General features: G+C 39.2%; 1 protein-coding gene across 2 annotated transcripts in view; it reads right to left on the bottom strand.

Moving 5' to 3' along the window:
* Positions 1-622: 622 nt before the first annotated feature.
* Positions 623-17,681, bottom strand: part of btbd11b (BTB (POZ) domain containing 11b) — a 264,698-nt gene continuing 247,639 nt past the window's right edge. For both annotated transcript variants that reach the window (XM_055155521.1, XM_055155522.1), the window contains exons 11-17: positions 16,705-16,883; positions 8,362-8,467; positions 8,094-8,196; positions 7,503-7,584; positions 7,349-7,417; positions 6,112-6,225; positions 623-4,427 (exon numbers count right to left, since the gene is read on the bottom strand). In XM_055155521.1, the coding sequence (XP_055011496.1) occupies positions 4,218-4,427; positions 6,112-6,225; positions 7,349-7,417; positions 7,503-7,584; positions 8,094-8,196; positions 8,362-8,467; positions 16,705-16,883 (863 nt within the window). In that variant the 3' untranslated portion in view covers positions 623-4,217. The remainder of the gene's footprint in view (positions 4,428-6,111; positions 6,226-7,348; positions 7,418-7,502; positions 7,585-8,093; positions 8,197-8,361; positions 8,468-16,704; positions 16,884-17,681) is intronic.

The raw sequence follows: 17,681 nt of genomic DNA, 5'->3' as shown, positions 1-17,681 counted from the left end.
TCACTGTCTTTTTAAAACTCCATACACCTTCACTAGAATCATTTGAATACTTTCAGCTCTGGAATTGCCGATTTTTATTCAACAAAAGGTAAAACGTAGCTGTTAACTTGAAAACTACCGCTTCATGACATCACAAGGTGGAAAAGAGACTACTGAACTTTGGAGATTGGAGTATATTGGGTAATATAGGAAATTTAAAGTACCGAGATGCCATAGAAGTGACTTATTCAACCATCTGCACCTCAAATCTTAACATATTCCAACTAAAATATAACAAAAATCTACCCATTATTGCAGAATTTGTACACACAAAAAATATTAAGCCACAGTTTTCATCTATCAAAGCCAAAATATAGTAATTATGACAGGCCTCGTTGACATCTTTTGCTTCAAATCTTAAAAATACCACAACTCTCAGGCAGTACTTTTCTTATTGGAACGTCTGGATGTGCTCGGGTGCAGTTGGGTGCCACTTAAAACTACCGTGCCGCTGAGATCTGACTTTGAGAATAGAGAATAAACTTAAGATCAAACAGAATTCAGAAGTCAGAAGAATTTTGACTGAAGACAGAACATGGGCTCATAGTAAAATAAATAAATAAATAAATACAAGATCCAGACACATTTTTACATAGTTCTTTATAGAGGAAAGTCACACATACAAGTCATGTGTTTTCACAATCCCAAACAAAAAAGGCCCAAAGCATAATTTGCCCAATACGAGACTGAAAGGTGCATTGTGTAACTTTTTGTTTGGGGGTCCGTCACCTGCTTGTTTCTATGGATATGCCATTTCTCTGCCTGGAATGTTCCACAGTGTGACATTAAACATTTTAAACATTTCAAACCTTACATTTATTCAATTACAGGTGGTTTTACAGCTCAAAAATACAAAGAAAAAACTGTATTCTGACTGAGCGGGATCGCCTCTCCACAGATCTGACCTGTAACTTGGTCTGGTTTGATTTCCATGAAGATAGAAAGTTTTAATGCCATACTGTGAAACATTCTAGACAAAGCAATAACATCTCCATGGAGAAAAGCATTTGACGGACCCTCCACTGGAAAAAGTTACACAATGCATCTTTAAAGGTGCACCATGTAAATTTGTGATTTGGGGTCCATCACCTGCTTGTTTCTATGGATATTTCATTCCTTTGCCTGGAATGTTCCACAGTATGACATTTAACAGATCTACCTTACAGTCCAGTGAGGTTCATTTGGTCTTCTGATAATTTATATTATTAGGTTATTTTTTTTCAGACCAAGAGTTTGTTTTCATACCTGAAGTGCCTTTCTTTTAGGTGGTGATGGAGTTTTGGGGCTTAAAATGTAAAAAATCTGAAACCACCCTTCAGAGTGAAAAAGTTGAATACGCTCCACTGTGGCGTTTTGTCTACAATGCCCAAGGAGCAAAGGGGGTCAGAGGGTCACCACCTATCTGTCTGGCATGTATATTTAATTGAACTCATACACTTTTGCCTCACCATATGCACGCAGATTTCCTCCCGAAAACACTTGGCTAAACGCTGAATAAAAAGTGAAGACTCGATGCCACTTTTGCGCCTTCTGTTCAGACCGTCATCATATGAACGGCTCTGTCTTCCTACCAGTGGAGGCAGGACGGCAGACACAGGACTATAAACTGGGACGAGGAGGCTTTTTTACTCTCACACACCTGGGATACTATTCTGAGGAAGTTGGACTGCAGATGGCGCTGTCGTCCTGCCTCTACCGGTAGGAAAACCACCCTCCAGAGTGGAAAAGTTGAATATGCTCCACCATGGCATTTACATCTACACTGCCCAAGACGCAAAACTCTGGTCAGATCTGCTCACGTCGCGTACACGTTTACGTAACATACATCACCACCAAGCGTCACCACCGAGCGTCACCACCGAGCGTCACCACCGAGCCGCCTGGCATGTATACCCAATCGAATTCCACACACTTTTGCATCACCCTATTCACTCAGATTTCCTCCCGAAAATGCTCATCTAAACAAGAAAAATAAAAAGTGAAGATGTGACGCCACTTCTGCGTCATTATATAAACGCAGCCTTATACAGATTTTGGCGCTGTCTTCCTACCAGTGGCGGTAGGACGGCAGGCACAGGACTATAAACCGGGAGGAGGAGGAGGCTTTTTTACTCTCACACACCTGGGAAACTATTCTGAGGAAGTTGGACTGCAGATGGCGCTGTCGTCCTGCCTCCACCGGTAGGAAGACAGCACCAAAATTTGTATAAATCAGCTGACCGGACATGTCACAACATCACGTGACCGCTTTGAAGAAGACCATGAGCGAGCAATCAAAGCTGTCAAGTACGAAAACAAACTCTTAGTCTGAAAAAAGAGCCTAATAACATAGATCTACCTTACATTTATTCAATTACAGATGGTTTTATAGCTCAAAAATACCGAAAAACATGCATTCTGACTGTGAGCGGGGTCGCCTCTTTGCAGATCTGACCTGTAACTTGGTCTGGTTTCGTCTCCATGAAGCTAGAAATGTTTAAACCACACTGCGAAACATTCCAGACAAAGCTATAACACCTCCCTGGAGAGAAACATTTGACGGACCTTCCAACGAGTCACACAATGCGTCTTTAAACACGCTTTGACCCTTTAACACAAAATAATGAAGACACCGTGTTTACGCTGCACAAAATGAGATCCCCCATGCTGATGACAAAGGTACTCTTCTATAACTATAAACTCGTGAGAAGTAGTTTGGTCAGAAAACCCCCGTGATACAACCGTCCCTACATCCCAACATGCATATAACATTCAAATTTAAAAGCCATAGTCAACAATAGGACACATGAGAAACATCTGTGTGTGTATATACATTAACTTACATTATCAATAACTCTTTTATCAACACTATTTACACGGCAATGAGGAAAGAAAAATAATATCTGTCATTCCATTTGTTCAGATAAAAGTCATAATATCTTTCTGTCTTTTATGTACAAGTAGCTATGTTCAGGTTTGGCTTCACGAGAAAGGCTAACTAAGTGACATAGCTAGAGACTACTGCATATCTACAAAATGGATTTCAAGCGAATGATCAGTCTGCTTAGAAAACTGACTCTCATGGCTTATCACATTTATTTTTTTCTGTATCTTCTACCCAGTCGTATTATATTGTATTAAACATGTATTGTACAAAGAGTTAGTGTTTTATTATACGTTTATGATCGTGTGTAAAACTCAGATGGATACTGGCGTCCCTTCGCGCTTATTAGTAAATGACAGGATTCACAGATACAAGGATTTGTTCCAGAAAATTTCTCTCTTTTAGGTCAAAATAGATCATCTGTTGTGTTAAATTTAAAGAGTCTATATTACGCAGTTTTCTGATCTGTTATAATGTTGTTTCCTCATCGCAAACAGACCTGGAGTTGTGTTTTGTTTCATTCACATATGTTTAACAACCTTCTGATGTCAGGACGTGCTCCACTGTGTTTTTAAACTATACACACCTTTACTAGAATCATTTGGATGATTTCAGCGCTGGAACTGCCAATCTCTACTGAATAAATGGCAGAGGTGGGTGGTTTGGACTCGAGTCAGACTTGAGTGACTATTTTTAGGACTTCAGACTTGACTTGATAAAATGGACTAAGACTTGGGACTTGGCTTGGACTTGAAGGTCAATGACTTGGGACTTGACCCGGACTTGAGGCCTGTGATTTGAGAAGACTTGAGAAGCACTTTTAAATCTGAATTACTTCTATTCTGACCGAAATGATTCACTCTAAGATCTTGTCAAAACATTTAAAAAGGAAAAATTTACATTTCTATAACTCTTACATACTCTATAAATACTCATATATAAATATACTATGATTTTTTTAAGTACAATTTAGTTTAAAATTCATATAAATTGCAAAAATCTAAGCTATATTTGGTACTTTGGTTTAAAGAATTGAAATGACTTAAAGCTCAAATCAGATGACTTGGACTTGACTTGGACTTATGGGCCAGTGACTCGAGACTCAACTTGGACTTGCCTGTATTTGACTTGGGACTTGACTCGGACTTGAGGTCAAAAGCTTGAGACTTACTTGAGGCTTGCAAAACAATCATGGTATACGAATGGTAAAAAAAAATCCTGTGTGAATGAAACAAAACACTCCAGGTCTGTCTTTGAGTCAATTTTGCGTAATATAGGACCTTTAATCTTTTTTTTATTTTTTTCCTGCAGTAGCTCAGACTATGGACCCTTTGGAGGAGGACAGATGGATGGACTGGATGCGGATGGCCAGAGTCTTCTCCAGATCTTGCAGGATTTCGCAGGCGGGGCTGTCGGGGGGAGAGTCGTAGAGGAGCTGTTTGAACGGCTCCAGCTCGATCAGGATCACCATGTTTTTCAAGAAAAAGCCTTCGATGTAGGACGCCAAGTCTGGAGCATCTAAGAACTGTCAAAAGAGAAAAGCTATGGTGTTTGACGAAGCAAAACAGTTGATACTTAGCAGTGACATCACGCTGAGGTTGTTTTACATGTTTTTCACCAGTCTCTTGCTATTTCTGCCACTTATTTATAATTTATATTAATATACTGTGATGTGTGAGATGCTGTGTTCAAATCATTTGTGGATCAGTAAAGTTTGTCTCAGTCTAATAGTGTGTTCAGACCGGGGCATCAAGTTGTCCAGTTTACACGCAAAGTCTATGTGGATGTGCGTCTAGGGTGTCCTGCGTTTTTGAGGCGTGCCTACAGTGAGGGTGTGCAAAAATATTGAAATACTGATATATCGTATCATTTAATGTGATGATACAGTATCAGTATCGGGGGCTGCTGTATTGATATATCGCCAAGAGTATTTTTTGGTATATTTTACTAAATTATTTTATTACAGCGCTATAGTTTTGTTGCTTGTTTAGAGCAGAGAAGAAACTCATTTATGCGACACATTTGACATTTTCGCTGTTTTGAGGATTGAAATGTTTTTCTTTCATATGAACTTTGCACAAGAAGCGGTTTAACAAAGACTTTTATTTTCACAACCATCATTTAGCTTTTATTTTCTATTGAACCATATCGAAACGATTTGAAATATATCGTATTAAATTGAACACTCAATGTATCGAGATATGTATTGTATTGTGGCCTATGTATTGAGGTATGTGTCTTGTCGGCAACTTCTTTATGATACACAGCTCTAATCTTCAGACATCAGTGCAGTGCAAATCTGGTGTTGACGCGCTGCATCTTGTGCATTCAGGTGTCAACTCTCTGGATGCGTGTCCAGGGCGTTGGGATCAGAAGTTAAAACTGCTGAACTTTTGACATTTTCAACTTCTGATGCCGCCCCACGTCAATCAATCAGGGACTAGTAATTACTGGATTTAATTAACATAGTGTAATTACATAATCAACACCCTGGACGCGCTTCAAGTATTTTTCTCCCATTCATCCACGGTGTTCAAGACGTGCGTTGGGAGCATCTAGACTCAAATGCAAAGGCGTCCAACTAGAGGCGTCCAGCTTGTTTTTTGATGCCCCAGTCAGAACGCACCATTAGTCTGTATCTCTATTGGCAGAATTTTCAGCAGTTACCATGGTGACACGATGTACACATTACCATTGCTCTTGATTTTAATTATTGTATTGTAATTTTTCTGTTGCATGTGAAGCACTTTGTGCTACATTTCAAATGTATGAAAAGTGCTATACAAATAAAGTTTGATTGATTGATTGATTGATACCAAAAACTGACGATTTGTCTATTTTAAGATCGTCTGAAAACTCACAAAAAATACAAAATGGATTTAAACATCACATTTTCAGGAGTCTGTGACGAATACGAGCATTCATGGTCTTGTTTAGGAGTTTGATTTTCAACAAAAACAATGAGTGACTAATTGAAGAACTGCTGGCTGAAGTCTAGTTAACTGGCTGAAGTCTAGTTAACTTGTGACTGTAATTTTATGTGTGTGAGACTTATTTAACGGCACAAATCAGCTCACTTGTTATAGTTCCAGCTAAGTCAACTCTTTCAGGTCAAATTGTGTTAAAATAAAGCTCAGATTAAAGGGAATGTTGATGACACCGGCTGCAAAGTATCAATACTGAATGTAGTTGTTTCGTATCATTCGAACCTTGGTGTGGTTGTAGAGCTCCACGCAAGTCTCAGTGTTGATGTTTTTGGAGCAGATGATCTCACAGTGTCTCTGCAGCGCCTCCAGCTGGAAGAACTTTGCAGCGGACAGGAGCTGAAAAACAATGTTTTCACTTAAAACTTCAAAAGCTGTCATAAAATATTGATTTATTCTTTAACATTGTCAACTGAAGAGAAAGAAAGATTGTCTTCAAGAGTCCATATTACGCTTTTTTATGATCTATGTCATACTGTTGTTTCCTCGTCACAAACAGACATGGAGTTGTGTTTTGTTTAATTCACACATGTTTAAAAGGATTTCCAGCTTTGGAAATGTAGACAAACTAATAATAAAGGGTTACTCAAACATGTGAGAATGAAACAAAACAACTTGGGGTATGTTTTTGAGGGGGTAACAACATTATAACATGGCTTAAAGGTCAAAAGAGTAAAATTTCTGTAATATAGGACTTTGATTACCATATTTTTCGGACTATAAGTCATAATTTTTTCAGGGTTTGAGTGGTCCTGCGACTTATACTTTGGTGTGACTTATATGTTAAAATGTTCACAATGACAGCCGCGAGAGGCTCTAGGCTTGTGTACTTCTCTACCACTGTCACTTCGCACTCTACTGCGCATGTCGGCTGCTGAAGAAAGAGAAAGAGCCACTGTCTTGTCTCCATTCATGTCAGTCGATCGCACCATTACTTCTGTATCACTGACAAGTTAAAACTTAAACAAACATAAAGACAACTGAAACCATCCTGTCGGGATTCAGAAAGGCCAGAATAATTCTAACTCGAACTGATGCTGAGTCTGACGACAGCTACACAGAAGAGAAAGTGGCGCTCCGTTTACCTCTGGAGGTCGCGGAGTTGCTCAGAAGTGACACAGAGGATGAAGAATTCAATGGATTTAGTGATTTGGAGTGAGATGGAGAGTTTGGTAAACTTGTTCTGTTGTTTTTGCTATAGTTATCTGAAGAACTGTTCATATGTGACATTAACAGTCTGTTGTTCTCTCTTCTATTGTTACTATACTATATTACTATAACTTGCCTTTTAAGATGAAATGTCGGTTCCTGGTCTCTGATTTTATAAAATAAATTTCCACCAAGAAAGTGTGACTTATAGTCTGGTGCGACTTCTATATGTTTTTTTCTTTTTGATTAATTTCTTCTGGTGCGACTTATACTCTGGAGTGACTTATAGTCCAAAAAATACAGTATACCATACCTCCATCACGTCAGTATTTCTTATGTGCAAAGCTTCAGTGCCTCCATAGTAAAGATACTGCATAACCATCTGAGAACATACAATAAAACTCAAGGTTAAAATCAGATTAACAAGAAGAATGTGCATAAAAGTGCACTGGACTTGTGTCTCTTACCTGAAAAATATGATACTTCACATTGCTGATTTCAATACAAGTGTTCTCCCCACACGGTCTGTTGGCTAAAAGAGTCTTGAACCTTGGGAAATAAATTGAAAGAGACTAAATTATGTCACATTTACATGTTAGAAAAGAATACATTGAATTCTTTCCCTGACACAGGATTAAATTAGAATAACATGATGTTTTCTCTAAGGACCTGTTGTCACATCACATATGAGTGATGGGCTGTTAGCCTGCAGTCTTTTTATGAAGCCATTGACTGCAAAGTGTCAATAGAAAAATGCAATGGCAGAACAATAGAGACTCTGTAAACAGCTCAAGGACGCTGGAAATCACTTTATGGATTGGTGAAGGCACCAAGGATGTGAACCTGTTAGTTTTTCCCCCACAAAAAATAATACAGATATTTTATTTTTTCAGTTTATTATTTCAGTGTTTCTCACAAGCCTTTTGCTCTTTTACTGTACAAACTTCATAGAAACAGAACTTCTGAGCAATATGAACTGTTACCTCCCTCACCCTCGCATCCTTGTGTGGCCCTGGCCCTGGTTTATAGCTCTGGGTTAATATTATTGAGTAAATTACCTGTTAGAGGCTGTGAAAAGCAGCACTTTATGGGCATAAAATGGCTTCCCCTCCACTAAGAAGGTCACGTCAGACATGTCTTTGTTGTTCAGAAAGTGAGGATCTGAAACAGTAATAAAGTTACAGCAACAGAAGTGATGAACAAACTTATAATTTTAATGCAGTAACCACCAGGGGGCATCTCTCTACTCTATAAAGCGACTCTTAAAGTAGCCATTTTCAAAAGTGTTATTATTAAAATGTCTTTATTTTTAACAAAAGCCCTCACCCAAGCGTGATGACTGCTTCCTCTTAATCTCCACCAGTTTGGGGATGGGGTAGGGGCCGTAACACTGGGTGAAAATTGCTGCTAGCTGCTGGCTGATCACCTCATTCTGACAAAGAAAAACAAAAGAAGAGCAGAGATGTGGAAAACATTAAAATGACAGGCTACTTTTGTTAAAAAACAGAGAAAAAGCTGCACATTAAGGGACTATATTACACTCTTTTCTCATCTATGTTATAATGTTTTCTTTGTGCATGTTTAAGACAGAAACAGAAAACATTAATTTCTACTTTGTGATGACATGTGAAAAAACAGGAAGGGCTTCACTGTGTTTTTAAACTTCATCTTCACCTTCACTAGAATCATTTGGATGCCCTGGAATTGCAAATCTGTATAGAACTAAAGGTAAATAATTCACCTATCATTCGTTCATTTGTTTTTCAATATAAAACCAAAAATAAGAAAATGAAAAAACAACAGTTTTCTTCATTATTTGTCTCCAAAATGAAAAAACAACAGGATTGAACCAGGACTAAACCAGGACTAAACCAGAACTAAACCAGGACTAAAACAGGACTGAACCAGGACTAAACCAGGACTAAACCAGGACTAACAGGACTGAACCAGGACTGAACAAAACAGGACTAAACCAAGACTAAACCAGGACTAAACCAGGACTGAACCAGGAACAAAACAGGACTGAACCAGGAGTATCAGAACAGGCCCAGAGGTGCACCCGCATAGACTGTTGGGTGATCAGGACTGAGACCAGTTTAGTCCTGGTTTAGACCTGGTTTAGTCTTGTTTTAATCCTGTTTTAATCCTGTTTTAGCCCTGTTTTAGTCTGTATGCAGTGCAAAAGTCCGGCATTGCAGTTTAAGTCACGGAAACGGGAAATGGCTGGTATTTTCAGCTTCATTTTGGAGATATAATAATAAAGGATTACTCAAACACGTGTGAATGAAACAAAACACAATTCCAGGTATGCTTTTGATGCAGTAACGACGTGAGGTGTAAGGCACATTTTTCAAAATATAGGACCTTGAATAGCGGCGTATCTGTGCAAATGGCATGTTCAATCAAAATGCTTTTACCTCAGAGATTAACCTTCATAATAGGCTTACAGTGTTTCAGCGTGTGTTTTTAGATCAGAGCCGGAGAGAGCGCTGGATCAGTGAAGCGTGATCATGAGCGTGACAGTAACAAATAGGTATTAACAAAATATTCAATAACCTATTTCAACAACAGATATGATTTTCTGCATTTCTCCACAAACACCGGCTCCGGTCGCACACACCACGCAGAGAAGATGTCAGGATTTAAAAAGACAGAGGATCCACAATAAAGGACTATACTGCACAAATGATTAATGTAACTAGAACAAAGACCAGAAGAAACCAAACACAAAACTATGGAAGATAATTTATTCCATCAGATTTTGAATTAAATACCACAGAATTTCTCACTTTGAATTTTTTAACTCAAAAGATGTTTGAATTATTTTTATTCTGAATTTTAGTTGCTGAAATGTGAAGTTTACTTGTGTGTACTATGTTTTAAATTCAAAATAAAATAAAAAAAAATCACCACAGATATTTTCAAGCCCTCAAATTCAACAGTCAAAATTCAGAATGTAAAATTCACAGCAAAAATCAAAGATGCCAAGGCAGAAGCAATCGATCATGTGAGCGCGGAGGACAGAGGCTGTTTCCTATTGGCTGTTCTCATCTGTGGGCGGGGTTTACACTTAAGAAATCAATGAGATGAGGTTACAATGAGGCTAATTCTGACCAATCAGATCGCTTCACTGCACCTCCTGTTTGTTTCCTGTTGGTTACTAAGTTAGATCTTTTCACTTTGGATCGATTGCTTGTGCCTTGGCATCTTGGATCTTTACTGTGAATTTTTTTTCACTGCGAATTTTACATCCTGAACTTTGACTGTTGAATTCGAGGGCTTGAAAATATCTGTTGTGAATTTTTTATTTTGAATTTAAAACATAGTACACACAAGTAAACTTCAAATTTCAGCAACTAAAATTCAGAATAAAAATAATTCAAACATCTTTTTCAGAGTTAAAAAATTCAAAGTGAGAAATTCAGTGGTATTTAAAATTCAAAATCTGATGAAACAAATTATCTTCCATACAAAACTGACACTGACAATGGACCAACAATGGGCAGAGGGAACAGTGGTGGAATGTAACAAATGACAAAAGTAAAAATACAATACTTGAGTTTACTTTTAGGTATCTGTACTTTGCTTAAGTCAATTTTAGAGTGGATATTTTTTACTTTTACTTCACTACATTTGAGAGCAGGTATCTGTACTTTCTATTCCACTACGTTTTAGATCTGGACTGAAAAGTAAAATTACTTTTTTTATGGTTTGAGACCGTTTAAGTTGAGTTAATGTCCCAACTTTGAGCACAAAAACCCCAAAACGGCTAAAACAAATTAAGAGATCAATTAAATCATTTAAAATCAGCTAAATTCATTATCAGAATCACTACATTTGATGCTTTAATTGTTCTAAAAATCCTCACAACATCCTTTTATCCTTTTACTCTTAAAGTACATTTTTAAACAGGGACTTCAGTAGTTTTGCTTGAGTAGATTTTTTCATGTGATACTTTGACTCTAGTTTTTTCCAGTTTTGTCAGCAAAACGCTTCGAAACTGTCATACATGCATTTGTGACCACCAGATTGGATTATTGTAATGCACTTTATGCTGGTGTCAGCCAAAATGCACTTTGACGTTTGCAGCGAGTCCAATACTCAGCAGCTCGACTTTTAACTGGAACCCGGAAAGACGAGAGCATCTCACAGTTTTTAGCCTCTCTCCATTGATTCTCAGTGTGTTTTAGAGTTGATTTTAAACTTTTTTTTATTTACTTTTAAGTGTTTGCATGGCCCACTGCCCTCCTACCTCGCTGACCTGATCCATCCTTAGTTCTACAGACCAGCTCCAACTTTCTGTCTCAAAAACTAAACTTGAGCTTTGTGGGGACCGTGTGTTTTCTGTTGATGCCCCTCGGCTTGTGGAACCAGTTACCAGAGGTGGGACTACGTCGTCATTTTGCAAGTCTCAAGTAAGTCTCAAGTCTTTGAACTCAAGTCCAAGTCAAGTCCCAAGTCAAATACAGGCAAGTCCAAGTCGAGCCTCGAGTCACTGGCTTATAAAGTTAAGTCCAAGTCGTCTGCTTTGAGCTTCAAGTCATTTCAAGTTTTTAAACCAAAGTACCACTTAGATTTTTGCAATTTATATGAATTTAACATAAACTGTACTTAAAAAATTGTATATATAAGTATTTCTAGAGTATATAAGTATTGTAGAAATGCAAATTTTTCCTTTTTAAATGTCTTGACAAGATCTTAGAGTGAATCATTACAACCAGAATAGAACAAATTCAGATTTAAAAGTGCTTCTCAATTCACAGGCCTCAAGTCTGAGTCAAGTCCTAAGTCAAAGACAGGCAAGTCCAAGTCGAGTCTCGAGTCACTGGCCCAAGTCCAAGTCGTCTGCTTTGAGCTTCGAGTCATTTCAAGTGTTTAAACCAAAATACCAAATATAGCTTAGATTTTTGCAATTTTAAAATAAGTTGTACTTTATAAAATCAAAGTATATTTATATTTGAGTATTTATAGAGTATATAAAAGTTGTAGAAATGTAAATTTTTCCAAATGTAATTAAATGTCTTGACAAGATTTTAGTGTGAATCAGTATGGTCAGAATAGAAAAAAATCTGATTTAAAAGTGCTTCTCAAATCTTCACAGGCCTCAAGTCAGAGTCAAGTCCCAAGTCATTGACCTTCAAGTCCAAGTCGAGTCCCAAGAGTGACTCAAGTCTGACTCGAATCCCAACCTCTACCAGTTACCATTAGAAATTAGTCGGCGAAGTCTGTATCTGTTTTTAAATCACTCCTAAAAACGCACCTTTTTTCACTGGATTTTAACAAGTACATTTGTTTGTTATTGAGTATTTTATTGTTTTCTGTGTTTTTTAGTAGTTATGTTGTGTTTGTATTGTGTCTTGTGTTGTACTGTGATTGTCCTTGTCTATCCGGTGTTTGTGTACAGCACTTTGGCCATCTGTAAAGTGTTTAAAATGCGTTTTAAACAAAGTCGGTATGATACTTGAGTAATCTTTTGCCCCTGCATCTGCACTTACTTAACAAAATGATCAACAGACAGGAAGTTAAACTCCAAAACACAAGAGGTTAAAACTCCAAGAACACAAACTAAAAGGAAAATATGCAAAACAATGAAAATAAAAACATGAACCATGACGGAAGAACGGCTGTGTGCTGTGTTTAGTCAGCAGAGCCCAGAATAAAGAAAGAACAGCTCCTTCTTTGATGTCCTCCAGGCGGGACAGACAGCAGCCTCTCAGGGCCCTTCAGGGACACAAGGGTCAGCCCCCCCTCCTCCTCATACATCAACCAGGACGAAGACGAGGACTGACAGAGGAAGAGCCACTGAAGGAGAGAGTGTGACTGTAAGTGTGGTCCAAAAGCTACTTCAGAATGAGAGGTCAACAACGCGGTGTATTCTCAAGTATCTGGAGTCTAAAGCTGCAAGATTCAATGAAATTAAACCAAAATCACAATTTGAATGGGTGTAATTAGCAAAGTACTAATGTGAAGTAATAATTCTCTCCACAGATAACAAAATTTTGCCCTGTTTTGCATACAAACTGCTAACCCTGCAGCAAACATGTTCTGTAATGTGATTCTTGTGTTTGTTTGTAGTTCAGATTTCAGTCTTTATGTTAATTCTCCAGGACATGAACAAAATCCTATTATTAAAGGTCCTATATTAAAGAAAATCGATTCTTGTGAGTTTTAAGGTATATTATAATGCTGTTATATCTCAAAAACATACTTGGAGTTGTGTATTGTTTCATTCACACATGTTTGAGTCTGTTTACATCTCCAAAGCTCAAAATGCTCTATTTTACATTCCAATGTCATGAAATGGTAGTTTTCAAGTTAACAGTAACCTATTTTTATTTATTTTTTTTACCTTTAATTCAGTTGAGATTGGCAATTCCAGGTCTGAAATTATCTAAATGATTCTAGTGAAGGTGTATGGAGTTTAAAAACACAATAAAGCATTAAAACATGATTTGAGTATTAAAGGGACAGTCCAGAATTTTGGACATAGGACCTCATTTCCTAGTGAGCCAGAGTGTTGGAGACGTGTGGAAACACTTTTTTAAATGTTCCATCCAGTCCTTGTATTTGCAGAGTTATCCTGCTAACTAAAAACATTCTTACCCAATCCACAAAACACCTGAAGAAAATTTATTATTACACCAGACTGTCCATGTAAATGTCTGTGTTGACAAAATAAATTTTGAAATAAAACTAACTTTGCATCGCATGAATGTTAAGGGACTTTTTTCTCAGCAGCAGCAGAATTTTACTTTTCTGATAAGATAGGTGTTAGGTGATATCAGTCCGCTGCTGCCAAGCTTTCTATCAGGAAGTACAACTTGTTGCTCCTACAGATACAAATCCTTCAAATGCAAGGTTGGTTTTATTTCTAAAGTGATTCTGTCGACACAGACATTCACATCGACAGTCTGGTGTAATAATAGATTTACTTTGGGTGTTTTGTGGAGTGGGTAAGACTGTTTTTAGTGGCAGGATAACTATGGCCATTGACATACACTAGCCTAGCACCAGCGACCTCTGCAAATACAAGGACTGGATGTAATATTTAAAAAAGTGTCTCCACACGTCTCCAACACTCCAAAATTCCAGACTGTCCCTTTAAATATGCATGATGTGTGAAGGAAGCAAAACACAACTCCATGTATGTTTGTGATGAGGAAACTACGGAAGCCGAGACGGGTCACAACAAACGCAAATGCCGCAACAAATGCAAATGCGACAACACAACAAAAAGCCACAACACACCAAAAAAAGCCACAACACACAAAAAAAAGTCCAACGGAAATGACCACGAGACTCTATTTTAATGCAAACGCCACAATAAATACAAATGCCACAACACATCAAAAAGCCACAACGGAAGTGACCGCGGGACTCTATTTTCCGACGGACAGATCAAGTGGCAAAATGAAGAAGAAGAACTACAATGTGAAAAGTAAAGGAACAGAGAAGTTGGAAACGTAAGTAAAAGTAATTTATTGTTTTATCATTATTCGTTTCACATTGTAGTTCTTCTTCTTCACTTGCCGCTTGATCGGTCCGTCGGAAAATAGGGTCCCGCGGTCACTTCCGTTGTGGCTTTTTGATGTGTTGTGGCTTTTTAATGTGTTGCGGCATTTGCGTTTGTGTTGTGGCGTTTCTATTTGTTGCGGCGTTTGCATTAAAATAGAGTCCCGCGGTCATTTCCGTTATGGCTTTTTTTGGTGTGTTGTGGCTTTTTGTTGTGTTGTCACATTTGTATTTGTATTTGCGGCGTTTGCGTTTGTTGTGACCCCTCTCGGCTTCCGTAGGAAACAACAGTATAACAGATCAGAAAATAACCTCCCTTTAAATCAATCGCAATTACATATTTTACTCAAATCATTCTGCGCTTGTGTTTTATGTGAGACAGTGTGTTTTCTCCTCGCACTCCACTCTTCTGTTTCCATCACAGACATGACAGCAAAGCTTCGGGGATAATATAGAATACAACACAAAGCAGAGAAAACAGGTGTCAGAAGCGGGCTCTTTAAGGCCTGATTTATAGGCTACCGAGGGGGTCATGAGATTAAGTGAAAGACAAACAGAAGCAAGGGGGCCCATCATAAATCGTTGTGCTTTTAGAATATTGCGATAGAACAGACCTATGGGAGAGTGTCAATCACAGAGACTGACAGAGCCCAGACCCAGTCGATAGAAAGCCTGAGGTCATGTAGCCTTGAGGAGACACGTATAGGGCGCATCTCATTTCTCTTTCCCCGCAACCTTCTGCTTGATTCCTCCTCTCGTTGATTCTGCAGGAACTGGGAGAGGGAGTGCCACAGAGGAGGAGACACAGAGAGGAGAGGAGCAGAGGAGAGAGGAGGAGAAGAGGAGTAGATGAAAGAGAAGGAGAGGAGCAGAGGATAGAAGAGCAAAGGAGGAGAGAAGGAGAGAAGTGGAAGAGAAGAGAGAGAGGAGAAGAGGAAAGAAGAGCAGAGGGAAGAGGAGGGAGAGCGGCAGAGGAGAGAAGAGCAAAGGAGAGAGGAGGAGAGAAGGAAAGCAGTAGAGGAGAAGAGAGAGGAGAGGAGGAAAGAAGAGCAGACGAAAGAGGAGGGAGATGCAGAGGAGAGAGAAACAGAGGAGGAGAGGAGCAGAAGAAAGAAGAGAAGAGGAGCAGAGGAGAGAGGAGGAAAAGAGAGAGAGGAGCAGAGAAGGAGGGGAGAGAGGAGAGAAGGAGAAGAGTGGAGGAGAAGGGAGAAAGGAGAAGAGGGAAGAAGAGCAGAGGAAAAAGGAGGGAGAGCGGCAGAGAAGGAGAGGAAAGAGGAGCAGAGGAGCAGAGAAGAAGAGGAGAGAGGAGGGAGATGCAGAGGAGTGAAGACCAAAGAAGAGAAGAGAAGAGGCAAGAGGAGCAGAGGAGAGAGGAGAGAGAGGAGCAGAGGAGAGAAGAGGAGAGGAAAGAGGAGGAGAGAAGGAGGGGAGTGGAGGAGAAGAAAGGGACGAGCAGAGGAGGGGAGAGAGGAGCAGAGGAGAGAGGGGCAGAGGAGAGAGGAAAAAGAGTAGCAGAGGAGAGAAGAGCAGAGGAAAGAGGAGGAGAGAAGGAGACAAGTGGAGGAGAAGTAAGAGAGGAGCAGAGAAGAGAGAGAAGGAGGAGAGGAGCAGAGAAGAGAGGAGGGAGACGCAGAGGAGAGAGGAGCAGATGAAAGAGGAGAAGAAAGGAGAAAAGAGCAGAGGGGAGAGGGGAAAGGAGCAAGAACGAGAAGAGAGAAAAGCAGCGGAGAAAGGAGCAGAGGAAAGAGGAGAAGAGGAGTAGAGGAGAGAGGAACAGAGGAGAGAAAAGCAGAGGAAGGAGCAGAGGAGAGAGGCTGGAGGGGACATGAGCTGAGGGTGAATGGGACGACCTTTCTTAGTTCCTTAGTTTTAATGTCAATTTCAGGATTACTTTACGTGTCAAACATCCTTTGCTGCTGTCCCTGTACCTAAATTGTTGTTGCTCTGTGGTTTCCTTCCTTTGCCTCCTCTGAGCTTTGGGACACCACTTACTATGGCGTATCTGATTGACAGCTGAAAAACGGAAGATCAAAGAGAGGAATGAAGGAAAAGAAAGCGAGGAAAGAGAAATGAGATGCAGGCATGTACATAGATGCACGGGAGCAGATGATGATAACATGATGCGCGTGTTAGCAGATGTTAGGAGTGGGGGTGTACCTTGCTGGCTCGGAGGATCTGGAACATAAGAGGCAGTCCGTCTGTAATGAGCTCCTCTGTGTACTCGTCCTCCTCGATGCAGCTAAACTCTTTCAGGAGACCCTGGATCAGAGGTCGCCTGTGCTGGAGGAAGCAAGTGCGAAGAGACTCCAGCCAAGTGTGAAGAGTCCACGGAACACCTGGGACCAGACGGACGGACACATGCGCATAAAGATCACCAGACAGTAGCACAGACTGTATAAAGAAGTGGACTAAAACCATATAAAACCATAGACTGTATAAAGAAGTGGACCAAGGGAGTGTGACGTTCCCAACATTATTAGAAAAGATCAGGTTCAATAATTGTCCCTGGAGCCATGAACTCACTGCATTACAACACAAACTAGCATTTTACCAATCTTCATTTTAGCTGCCCTCCATCTGTATTAAATGTGATTGGCCTAGAGCAAGGGTCTCCAACCTTTTTCCTCAGGTGAGCTACCTTTACAAAACAAAAATGCCAGAGAGCGACTAATTTTAGCGCTCGCAAGAAATTGAGTAAATATCAGAGCCTTTGATGGGGTACTGTCTCATGCCTCTAAAACATTTACACAACTATTATTTATTTATTAGTGCACAAAGACAGGAAATTATATGTTTACAATAGGGATGTAACAATATCCAAATCACTCAGTACGATATTATCATGATATGCATCTTGTGGTACGATATTTATTGCGATATTTTGAATTGGTAAATATAATTCTAGATAGGACACCTTTTTTGCTTATAAAATACCTTGACAAGATTTTTGGTGCGAGTTATTACTGTCAGAATCTCAAGAATTCAAGTAAAAACATATTTCTTCATGTTGTCTGCGCTGAAATGAAACATGGGATATGTAGTTCCCTATGTTAATAAGCTGTTCCTACTAAAGAATAATGCATTTAAGCAAAGGAACTTACAATTCGATATAATGTGACATTTAACGATATTAT

The sequence above is a fragment of the Boleophthalmus pectinirostris genome, unplaced genomic scaffold, assembly GCF_026225935.1.
Source record: "Boleophthalmus pectinirostris isolate CB_2022bp ecotype Guang Dong unplaced genomic scaffold, ASM2622593v1 HiC_scaffold_2, whole genome shotgun sequence".
In the NCBI taxonomy this organism is placed as follows: Eukaryota; Metazoa; Chordata; class Actinopteri; order Gobiiformes; family Gobiidae; genus Boleophthalmus; species Boleophthalmus pectinirostris.
The sequence above is the reverse complement of the archived record's forward strand: the minus strand, read 5'-3'. Positions and strand labels throughout refer to the sequence as shown.